The sequence below is a fragment of the Theropithecus gelada genome, unplaced genomic scaffold (genome assembly GCF_003255815.1).
Source record: "Theropithecus gelada isolate Dixy unplaced genomic scaffold, Tgel_1.0 HiC_scaffold_15883, whole genome shotgun sequence".
Taxonomy (NCBI): Eukaryota; Metazoa; Chordata; class Mammalia; order Primates; family Cercopithecidae; genus Theropithecus; species Theropithecus gelada.
Window position 1 is genome coordinate 2,060,040 of NW_020257640.1, and position 12,241 is coordinate 2,072,280.

Sequence of the window (12,241 nt, forward strand, 5' to 3'; positions counted from 1 at the left end):
TACGTGTTGGAGCAATTCGTTAGGCAGCAAAAGGTAACAGGCTGGGCGCGGTGGCTCAAGCCTGTAATCCCAGCACTTTGGGAGGCCGAGACGGGCGGATCATGAGGTCAGAAGATCGAGACCATCCTGGCGAACACGGTGAAACCCGTCTCTACTAAAAAATACAAAAAACTAGCCGGGCAAGGTGGCGGGCGCCTGTAGTCCCAGCTACTCGGGAGGCTGAGGCAGGAGAATGGCGTAAACCCGGCAGGCGGAGCTTGCAGTGAGCTGAGATCCAGCCACTGCACTCCAGCCTGGGTGACAGAGCGAGACTCTGTCTCAAAAAAAAGAAAAGATAACAAATACACTTGCTATTCCTTCCGTCTCCAGGTCGCTGGGACAAACTCTCCTGACATTCCTCACACCTCCTGGCCTCTCCCGGAGGCTTTGGGGAGGCATGTGAGTTTCAGTCAAGCCGGCTGGGGTCTCAGTCCTCAGACAGTCTAGAGTCACACAGAGGGGAGAAGGGTGGCTGGTGTCAGTGAGGTGTGGGTGTGCCACGATATGGCTACAGAGGGAGGAGACCTGCTGGCAGCTCAGAGGCTTGCTGAGAGCCCAGGCCATGCGAACATCACATTTTGTGTGGTCTCCAAGGTTGGCCAATACTTGGCTGCTCCACCAAATTCAGTGAAATACTAGGAAAATCATCTTCGACCTCAAACACCTTTGATTTCACATTTGAGTCATTCATGACAGGCCTGGTCCATGAAGATGTACTCAGATATGGGCTCATTTCAATTTGATCACTATTGGTTTTGAATTCATAAAAAAGGTGCGAGTATGTGGATTCACAGATGCCACTGGTCCTGTCTTTCTCCTAGGGTCAAAAGCACCCACTGAAAAGCCAGCGCCTCCCCACTGGGCCCTCAGCCCAGCTCCGGTTCTCAGCCCTCTGCTTGCAGGCGGGACTCACCTGAGGGCGCCTGCCGACAGGTGACCGTAGGAGCCGCTGGCCGCCGAGCTGCTTCGGGAGTTGTTGATGTAGGCCACCAGCGAATTGGGCGAGGTGCGGATCATCCGCTGCAGGTCCAGGCTGGCGTCTGAGAGTGGGGAGATGGACAGCGCCCGCTTGCGGCTCAGGCGGGGCGTCACCCGCGGGCTGGAGAAACGGGACACTGTGGGACAGTCAACACAAGACACGTCAGCATCACTGGGGATGGGGGGCGGGGTGACAGGTAGGTGGGGGATAGGAAGAGCCTGCGAGGATGGTTGAATGGGTATCCCAGCTAAGCCGACTTTCTAGTTGTGGGCTCTTGGGCAAAGGATGCCACCTCTTGGCCTCAGTTTGTTGATCTGTAAAATGGACTGAGCAGCGCAGGGTGTGGTGATGACTGGAGAAGTGCATGCAAGGTGTCTGGGCGAGTGAATATGAGCAATGAGCATAGGTGCAGAGACCACGGCTGGAATCCAGCAATGCTTACCTCATGACAGGAGTGTGCACGAATCGTAAGTGAGCAGTTCGGTGGCCTCTCACCAAGTGAGTCCACCTGGGAAGCCAGCCCCAGGTCAAGAAACAGGGCTTGGCCAGTGCCCACAGGCCCCCTGCACCTTCCAGCCCAACGGCAGCTGCTATCCTGGCTTCTAACACACAGCTTAGTGTTACCTACTTTTGAGCTTTGTGTAAATGGAATTTTAAATACTCTTTTATGTCTGGCCTCCTTCATCCACTTGGTCAGTTTGTAACATTTCTCTAGGCTACTATGTGTGGCAGAAGCTTGCCTGTTCTCACTGCTGTGGAGAATTCCTTGGGGAAGAGAGTGAATGGAAGTAAGTGCTCCAAGGTCATGGGTCATGTTGTACCTGAAATCACCACTAAAATGCCCCCTGATAGGGCATTTGCCAAGCAGAGGCCTGGATGGCGGCCCCCAGACTCTTCTCGATGCCTGGGCCTTTGGCTGTCTATCCAGAGCCTGCTGGGCAGCCTGCTGTAACAGGGCAGGGCAGACACGAGGACAGCGCAGAGAGAGGCATCCTGACACAGGCAGGTGCTCTTGCACACTGAGGTCCTCAGTTCTAAAGTTGCCGGAGGCTCTGGGAAGCTGTTGCTTTGAATGTGCACACCACATGCATGCAGGCACACATGCACGCGGGTGCACACACCGCCCACGCATGCACGTGCACCCACATGCAGACATGTGTACACATGCATATGCACACATACGTGTGGACACATGGCTATGTCCTCAGCCCTCACCAGCTGCTGTCACACACCTACATAACTGCGGAAGGGAAGAGGGCTTGCCCCAGACAAGAGTACCCTGCACCCCAGGGCCACAGGCTCTTCCACTGTGGTTCCAGACTACTCCCCCTCACGGTGCCCCCATCAGGATTCTAGGTCTCTGCTCTGCACCAACGGTGGCCTAGAAATGGTCTGACAACACTGCCCAAAGGCTGACTCCAGACCCCTCTGCTGGCTCAGAATCTGCTGGCAGGCCACGGGGTGGATGGGGTGGGGGAAGGTGAAGGCTGGGCTGCAACAGAGAGCAGACAAGGGGGGGGGGGGGGGGGGTGGGGGGCTCTGTTAGGCTGACACTTCCTGGACAGACAGAACCTTGCCCAGGGGATAGGGATGAGCATGTCGCTAGCCCCACCATCACTGTGGCCTCCTCACTCAAGAACCAGCTTGAGGATGACTCTCCATAAGCCAAGCTTCTCGCCCTGTCCAGACCCACCCAGAGCCAGTCTCCTCTCTTTAAAGGGCTCTCATAGTGCTGACCACCAGGGCTGGCGTGAGCTATAAATTAGGTGATGCGTGAGGAGCACCTGGCCCACGGCAGGGCACAGTAAATGCTTGGGCCTGTCCTTGACTTTCTGGACACCTGCATGGAGCAGCCTCTTCTCATGGCCCGCTGGCCACTGCCCACCCATCCTTTTCAGGCCTCCGGGTTCCCCGTGGGCTGGTAGTGTTGCCCGTAAACGATGCTGACACCCATGTCAGTGCTTGGCTGTTCCTGGGCTTCTGATAATTGCTTTCCTCCCTTCTGCCTGCCCAGACCTGCAGAGACCCCGCCTGGCTGCCCGCTCCTCCAGGCAGGCTGCCCTGACTGCAGGGTCTGGCTCCGTGGACCTCCTGCTCACAGTCCACACAGCCTCTTGGTACTCCCGAAGCTTTCCTGACGGCTTTGACCACTGACCTTAGGGCCACTCTGAAACATGCACGTGGCAGTTCCTTGTCTCCACAGCTGCAGGAGCACCAAGGGCAGGGGGTGAGGGCCTATGAGCCTCTGAGCAACCCCACTCCATACTCGCCAGTCCCCAAGAAGGCTGCGTGAAGGCAGAGCCCACACCCACCTACAGAACAAGCCGAACGCCCTGGGATCCACGCTGGGCCCCGGGGGCAACCATGCCCGGCCCAGCCCCACGCTTGGCCACAACCCTGAGGAGACCTAGGGATCCCTGGGGAGGCTCTTTCCGGCCAGGCCACCAGGAGAAGCACCTCTCCAAGGCATGGAGGGGACAGAGGACATCCAGGACCGTTGGGCTGAAAGGGGCTTCCAGGGTTTTCTCTCCTCACCGCCTCTTCCATGGGATGAGGGGAGTCTTAGGCCACAGAGGGGAGTAGACAGCCAGCAGCCTTGGATGAAGGGACTCTGGGTAGAGGGACGGAGACCTGGACTGGAACAGTGACCTGCAGTGGGGTGAAGTGGGGGCTGAACACTGGCTACCCTGCGCTGGGGCCATAAGTCAGCTGCATGACTTGGGGCAAACTGTTTTACCTGTCACAGACTCGGGGTCTTTATCAATGACATCAGCATAAAACAAGCCCCCTGCCAGCTCTGGGGTTGCTGTGACCCAGTGGGATGATGGATGGGGAGGTGGCCTGGCCACTCCAGAGTGGCCGCAGTTGAGATGCTCATGCGGCCCAACACTTGGCATACTTTATTTTCAACAAGAAGAGTTAAGTGATGTTAAGAAAGCTCCCAGTTGAAAAAGAAGTTGAGTTAATCAGAACATTCTTTTCTTTTGACATCCTTGCAGCTAAACTTTCTGCTTTCGCCGTTGATTCTATCGGGCTATGAAGACTGGGGCTTACAGATATTTTAGGAGGCAGAGCTGCAGTGAGTACACAGAAGACGCTCCATAGATGCTTCTGGGGATGCCCATTTGCTCTTACCCCACAGAGGGGCCAGGGCAGAGCAGGTAACGCACTCAGACAACTCCTCCTTTCTCTTACACCAGGAAGGATCCTAGGCCACCTGCCTGAGGACAGAAAGAGGCAGGGAGGCCCATGAAGCAGGCCAGTGACCACCCACTCTAAACAGGGATCCTGGAGGGCAAACAGGGGCATCCTGGCTGGAGTGTGCCCCTCTAGTGCAGTATCTGGATAAATGTCTGCTTCTGAATTCTTATGCAATTAATGACCCAGTGACAGCCACAGTTTAGTGACGCTTAGACCCACTGACTCATTTAACAGCTATCACCATCCTCCAGGCAAACCAGATAAGCAGCAGATAAGCAGCAAGGCAGTTACGCTTGGAGGTTGGTGACTTGCTCAAGGTCACAGAGCTATAGAGGCAGGATTTGAACCCAGGTCCAAAGAAGCCCTGGTGTCTGGACTTTTCTGAGGACTCTGTGTCCTCTCTGTCCATCTTCAGAGAGGTCAGCAGAGGCCCAGGGCCAGGAGGACATCCCCTCCCACAAACAGTTTTCGACTTCCCACTTTCAGTGGCTCTGAAGAGTGAACCTTCTCAGAGCCAGCTGCCTCCTCGTCCTTTCCTCCTGTCCGCAAGGCAGCCCCAATTCAGCACAGCCAGCCCCACACTACTGTCCTGTGCCTGGACCAGCTCTTCGACAGCACGTGCCTGCCACCTGCGCAGTGGCACAGCGGGAGACCCGGGAGCCGGCCTTCCCTCCTCCCCTCCACCACAATGGAGCCCACTTACGTGTGGGCTCATGAACACCTCTCAAAATCTCTCCTTTCAAACTCCACCCCCAGCACAGCCCACCACTCACTTGGATCATTCTGGGGCCCTCACCTAACAGCTATCCAATCCACAGTGCTCACTGCAAAGACAGAGATTTTTAACTTGGAAATAGGATTATGTCCCTGCCCTCTCCCCAAAACTTTCCAAACATCCCCACTGCTATTACAAACAAGGCCTAGGCGGTGGCCCTGTGGAATGCCCTCACTCCAGCCACCGGGGCTCCTTCCAGCCCTTCCTCCGTATCACCTGCACAGGGACTTGCACGTGCAGCTTCCTTTGACTGCGGCGCTCTCTCTGTTCAGACCTCAGCCAAGTCATCACCTCATTTGGGATGCCTTCCCTGACCTCCTGGAGTTAGATCTTCCCTATGCTCAGGTCTCCCTCTCCAAACAAGGGTGGGGATGAGCTTTCATCCACTGTGCGGTTATCTGCTTGCTCCTGCCTTTCTCACTACGCATTAGGGACCTAAATCCCTTTTCCCACCTGACCATCCCCAACACTCGAATACAGATGGCACAGCCACAAGCCCAGTGGGAGATGCCAAGGGCTGAGCCACGGCACGGACAGAACGTGTTGAGGAAGAACAGATTCACAGTCACCTAAAGACAGCACGTGCTCAATGTTATCATCACACGTGCTAGGACTCCTCCAAACTTTTAAAGTGTTAGGTAATTTAATCTTCACGACTGTCCTATGAAGAAGGGGCTGTTATGCTCATTTTACAGAAGACGAAACAAAGGACACTAAATAACTTGCCCAAGGTACAGGGACACCAAAACCACCTGCCACAGGGCCTATGTCCAGGGTGCAGAGGAGGAGTGGTGTCTCGGGGGCAGGGAGTATGACCGCAGGAAGGGACAGGGAGGGCCCCTGCATGGGAGGAGGCCCCAGGTGGACACACACACACACCCCTCAGGTGGAGACACACACCCCACGTGGACACACACCCCCCAGGTGGAGACACACGCACACTCCAGGTGGACATACACACACTCCAGGTGGACACACACACACACTCCAGGTGGACATACACACACCCCAGGTGGACATACACACACCCCAGGTGGACACACACACACACACACCAGGTGGACACACACACCCCAGGTGGAGACACACACACACACACCCCAGGTGGAGACACACACACACACACCCCAGGTGGAGACACACACACACACACACACCCCAGGTGGACACACACACCCCAGGTGGAGACACACACACACACACCCCAGGTGGACACACACACCCCAGGTGGAGACACACACACACACACCCCAGGTGGAGGACACACACACACACCCCCCAGGTGGACACACACACACACACCAGGTGGACACACACACACACACCCCAGGTGGAGAGACACCCCCCAGGTGGACACACACACACACCCCAGGTGGACACACACACACACACACACCCCAGGTGGACACACACACACACCCCAGGTGGACACACACACACCCCAGGTGGAGACACACACACACACACCCCAGGTGGACACACACACATACACCCCCCAGGTGCAGACACACACACATACACCCCAAGTGGACACACACACCAGACACACGCACTCCCCAGGTGGACAAACACACACACCCCAGGGGGACATACACACACACCCCAGGGGGACACACACACACCCCAGGTGGAGACACACACACACACACCCCAGGTGGACACACACACACCCCCCGGGTGGACACACACCCCAGGTGGACACACACACACACACCCCAGGTGGACACACACCCCAGGTGGACACACACACCCCCCAGGTGGACACACACACCAGGTGGACAAACACACACACACCCCAGGTGGACACACACCCCAGGTGGACACACACACACCCCAGGTGGACAAACATACCCCCCAGGTGGACACACACACACACCCCAGGTGGAGACACACACACATACACACACACACACACCAGGTGGAGACACACACACATACACACACACACACCCCAGGTGGACACATACCCCCCAGGTGGAGACACACACCCCAGGTGGACACACACACATACACCCCCCAGGTGCAGACACACACACATACACCCCAGGTGGACACACACGCTCCCCAGGTGGACACACACACACCCCCCAGGTGGACACACACACCCAGGTGTATGCACACACAAACACACACATGATGCAGAGGCACACAGACAGCCTCTGCCACCGTCCCTGTCAAGCCTGTCACTTTGTGGCTTCCTTAGAGCACATTTACTTAGCTTTCCTGAGCCTCTCTTTCCCCATCTGATTTTCCTGATTTTCCCCATGCCACAATCAGGGCAGTGTGGCTTGCTTTGCAGGGCTGTCGTGAAGACACACATAGAATGCCAAGAATAGTGCCTAAAACCCAGCAGGCATTCCAACATGAAATTGCTAATGAACGTGGCTTCTTCAAGGGCTAGGAGGACTGTTCCAAGGGGCAGGGCAAGCCTCCAGTCAATAATAGAGTGAAGGGCAGCAAGTCTAGGAAAGATGATTGGGCCACGCAGCAACACAGCTGTCACTAGACATTCACTCATCGGCTTGCGTTCGGCATCCTCTCAGCTTCTGGGTTATTTACTGAGTCCACTCCTTGTCAATCCTCACTTCAAAGGAAATTCAAACAAAGATGCCAAAGTGAATTCTCTGAAAGGCTCCTATTACTTACAAACTGAGTGGCAAATGCGGTAATGTGAGGGGAAAAACCATCTAACGTGATATAAAGTAAGAAACACACACATCTTTGTAACACATTTTTAAAAAAAGATTCTGCTGCTAATATTTGGATTCCCACCCTCTCGTGTGCCCCTAACAAGAGGAAACAGCCCAAATCTGACAGTGATATTCATCTCTGTTATCCCCGCCTCTCATGGGAAATATGTTTATTAATGCGCCTCTTCCCTTGATAAATTACTAAATAGAAAGAAAAGCCTGGCACTCATTTCCCGTGGTTTCTCCTGTGATTTATGACCGGGAACATGGAGTATTCATCTGTGGATGAGCCCGTTTTAATGCCGGTCAGCCACGGGTGACTGGCCACCTGCCCACCCTCACCTGGGCGGACGCCGACACCACCTGCCTCTGGACCTTGCTTCACCCACTAGCGCTTTCTGTTGCTCATTCCTGTGTTGATTCATTGATCCATCTGCCCCTCATGCAGTGCTGAGAGTAGGCCAGGCATTGATTGGACATCATGGGGACTCCAGGCAGGGAAGCTTCTGACCCTGCCCTCATGGAGCTCACCAGGTAGGAGAGAGATGAAGATGGTACTCTGAGGCACGAGTCAGGATTTGCAAAGTGCCATCTAAGCAGGATTATTCTAGAGAATCCCAAGGTGCTCAGGAGGGAGATCAGTGCTTTTCCTGAGGCAGTGGGAAGGGCAGGAGATGCAAGAACAGGCCCTGGACTCAGGCAGACCCAGGTTGCAACGCTGCCTGCACACTCTGAACTGGGTAGCTTTGGGCCAATCACTGGCTGCCTCATGCAGAAGATGGGCTACCAGCACCCACCCCAGGAGTGCTATGGGCTGATAGCCAGCATATCATCTATACCTGTGGGTGGACTTCCATGGAGGAGGGGCTGGGAATCCCCCCAAGGCCCGCGTGCCCAGGAGCCTGGACTGAGGGGCAGGAAGAAAGAGCATCATCCTGGCACCGGCTCCCAGGAGCCTTCTCTGTGCCAGATGCCATCCTCAGCCTGGGGCTGGGATGTGCTGTTGTCATCAAGGCCAGCAGGACACAGCCTGGTGGTGGGGCTCGGGTACCCTGAATCCTCACTGGCTAAGATGTGTTCCCTGCATAGCCCAGCTCCCTCACCCAGATATTTTCTAGCTCGCCGAGGAGATGCTCTAAGGAAATCTTGCCTGAGGACCTTAATGCCCCCACACCTAGCCATCCACAGTCCTCTCACCCCCTCTGATGGGGGAGTAGCAAGAGTCTGGGCCACGGAGCAGAGAGGCTCAGAGTTGCCAGGACCACGGCCTAGCTAAGTGATGAACACAGAGAAACAGGCTGTGCTGCAGGCTCCTCACCATAAAGCAGCTTCATGAAGCTGATGTGGCAGGACAGTCTGTGTGGGTTTACCAGATGACCCACAGACACTGCTTAGCCCATGCTTGTATATAACAGCTCCACCACCTCACGCAGGGACCTGCAGTCTGGCTTCCTTTGCCTCGGTTCCCCTTCCTGTCTCGGGCTAGGCAAGGGATCCCTGCCTGACTTGGGCCTCTGGCAGCCCCTCCACCAGCATTCCTGCCTCTCTGGGTTTGATCAATGTAATTGGTTTCTGAAAACCCCCCGGATCCACAGGCAGCATAAAGAACGGGCGTCAGAATGGAGGTGACATCCGAGCCAAATTAGTGTCAATATGACAATAAAATGCACGGCTTGGAGGAAGTATGAGCTGTAAACAGACAACATTTCAATCGGAAACATCTCAATCTTCTCAATGTGGTGGAGGCGGGAGGGGGTGGCTGTTCTGTTGTTAAATCACCAATATTCAACAGCATAACATGAGAAAATTCCATTTTAGGGCCCGGGTGACAACCGGTGAATTCCCCGCTCTCCAGGGAGCCGCTCAGCAGAATGATGACCTCGGTTCCCCGACTGGTTCTCTATCACCTTCCCATGCAGCCGCGCTCCTGTCTTCCCGCTGTAAATCAGGACCCCGTTAAGAACAAGAGGAAATGGGCCTTCACCCACCACTGGAAGACCAGGGAGGGTGGGTTTTCATCAGAGCCTGGGAAGTCCCTCTGTCCTGCCAGTACCCTGGCCTCAGTGTCCCAGGAGGAACGCAGGGTTTAGCTTTTCAATCCCACAAGAGTCTCATCGAGTCCTCTCAAGCTTCTGGCCTTTCTTCCAGCACTGCAGTGTGTTCCCAAATGTAGGGCCACACACGGCCCAGATGAGGCTATGTTAGGTTTGATGGAGACAGAGACAGGAACATCCTCCTCAGACAGGCATTAGATTTTTCATTTCAGGAAAACATACATTGTTCCATTTCAAGAACCATTTATTTAACCCCAAAAGGTGAGTCTGGTAAAAACTATTATTAAATACACAATTGTGCAGGTGGCACTCAGCTAAGGTAAAAATTGGGCTGGTGGTTTGCAAACGGGTGTACTGGGGACAAGGCCCTGCAGGATGCGGACCCACATGTAGTTCCCACCCACCTCTCCCTGCTCGCCCTGCTGCCTGGCAGAGCCCTCTCCATGCCTTGGCTGGACATTCAAAGCCTCTGGAAAGTTCTCTCCCGTACAGTGCTCCCTCCTCTGGGACCATGAATGAAGGTGCTGAGAAAGGAGGCTGGGGTAGGAGGGGGATCAGGTCAGGACAGGTATTCCTGGTCCCGCCCGGGAGCGCACACAGGGCTGCACTGGAGCTCAGGCACCAGGCAGGCAGGGCTTGTGCACTGCTCATGATGCGCTGTGTCCCTAGACCTAGAACCCGCCTGCTACATAGAAGGTGCCCAATAAACACCTGCCGAATCACCCACTGTGTGTGCATGAGACACAGAGACAGAGAAAGGCAGAGAGAGAAGGCTTGTGTTCCTTGGCTGTCCATGAGCTCTCCAGGCCCCCTGCGCCTGCACAGAGCTCACGTGCTCAAGACAATGTGTATGGGGGCTTCCTGGTGTGAGCCCATATTCCTCAGAGAGAGCCAGGCCCCTTCCACAGGTCTCCTGAGCTGCACTGCTGGCGCCAGGGATGACCTACACAATTTTCTCAGTGAGAATTTGGGCAAAAAGAAACCTGGTGGCAACACTCAATCACATTCTCTGCTGGGTGGTCTGGAGCTTTCCGGGAGGGACCGGCACAGACCCGTGGAGCAGGCACCCACCAAAAACACCTCCCTGGCTCCCACGGTTCACGGGAGGGGAGGGGCCGGGGGACACCCCAGAGACAGGTCCAGCCTCAGCCGCCTGGCCGAGAGCGCTGGTGTTGTGTTCCGCGTCTCCTAGAGACATACGTGAGAAACCGTCCACGCAGGCGTCGGAGCTGAGTGGAAGTGCGGAAAGCATTTTTAAAAGTTGAAGTGAAGGTTCTGGTTCTAGTTAAAACTGGTTTTGGAAAAAATGTATTAAGTAGCAATAAAAACAGGGATAATCCTGGACTACTCTGATTTTCTTGGATTGTAACTGACTGGGAACAAAGGGAAAGAAGTCATCTGCTCCTGAAATCCATGGATGGGAAAAATGTCCCCACGCCCAGCCCATGCTGGAGCCAGAGAAACCCATATCCCTGCTCAGGCCGGCTCTGGAATCGGTGATGCTTCCCCGCTACCCCCGCGTCCTGAAGCCAGATGTGTTCCCAAGGCGGAGGCGGAGAAGGCACGGCGGGTGGGGTGTGATGAGTTACCCAGCAGCCGCTGGAGGGCTGGGAGCTCTCGCGCCCACTGCTGAGCTCACCTCTGGGCTCCTCTGCTGCTTCCCAGAGATGCTCAGCCCCAGGGGCTGTAAAAATGCTGAGTGCCCGGAAGGCAACACCACTCCCCAGCCCCTTCCAGCCCCCTGTGAGCCAACAGCGACGTTCCTCGAGTGCTTCCTTCTTTAGCTGGAGCGTATCTTTCCATTCCAGGGTCTTTTCTAAGGGCCATTCACTCATTCACTTACTCACCCAACAACACAGAGGACCCGCTCCTTGCCAGATGTGCTCCCAGACCTGGCACGGCCGGCCATCTGGCCATATGTAAGGAGATGTCCCAGCCAGTTCCAGTTGGGGGCACCTTGAGTCCCACTAGCACAGTGGAGCTAGTTGGTGGCTTGAGAGGCCTGGAGCTGGATTCTTGTGGGGTCTCAGGAGAAGGCCTAGGGCCCCATGCATAGGACACTGTGCAGGGACGAGCTCAGGGAGGTATCTGGGGACCTGCAGGTGGCGCAGTGCATGGCAAGACCACAGTGCAGGGTGGGAGAGAGGAGCTGGAGAGGAAGGCCTCTAGATGGGGGTTCTAAAGTCTGAATTTTATCCTGAGGGGGCTAGAAGTGGCACGGACCGATCACAGGATGGCAGAGAGGATAAAGATGGGAATGTTGGATGAGCACCAGCCATGGAGCAGTGCTATGAGGGTGACATGTCACTGGCTGGCCCGGGAAGGGTGACACAACACACTTGGAGGCCTGGGGGACAGGATGGGAGATGGCAAGGAAAAGGTCTGGGAGGACCTGGACCTGGGTTTAGGCAGCAGATGGACAGAGCTGCCTACAATGAAGACACAGAATCCTGCAAGAGGGAGTGGATTTAAAGAGGGAAAGATATACTGGTGGAAACAGACC

At 55.5% G+C, this 12,241-nt stretch overlaps 1 protein-coding gene across 1 annotated transcript in view; it reads right to left on the reverse strand.

Moving 5' to 3' along the window:
• The window catches only part of LOC112617135 (zinc finger protein GLI2), a 258,170-nt gene that overhangs the window by 23,683 nt on the left and 222,246 nt on the right, over positions 1–12,241 (reverse strand). The window contains exon 6 of the mRNA XM_025373869.1: positions 953–1,154. Within this exon, the coding sequence (XP_025229654.1) occupies positions 953–1,154 (202 nt within the window). The remainder of the gene's footprint in view (positions 1–952; positions 1,155–12,241) is intronic.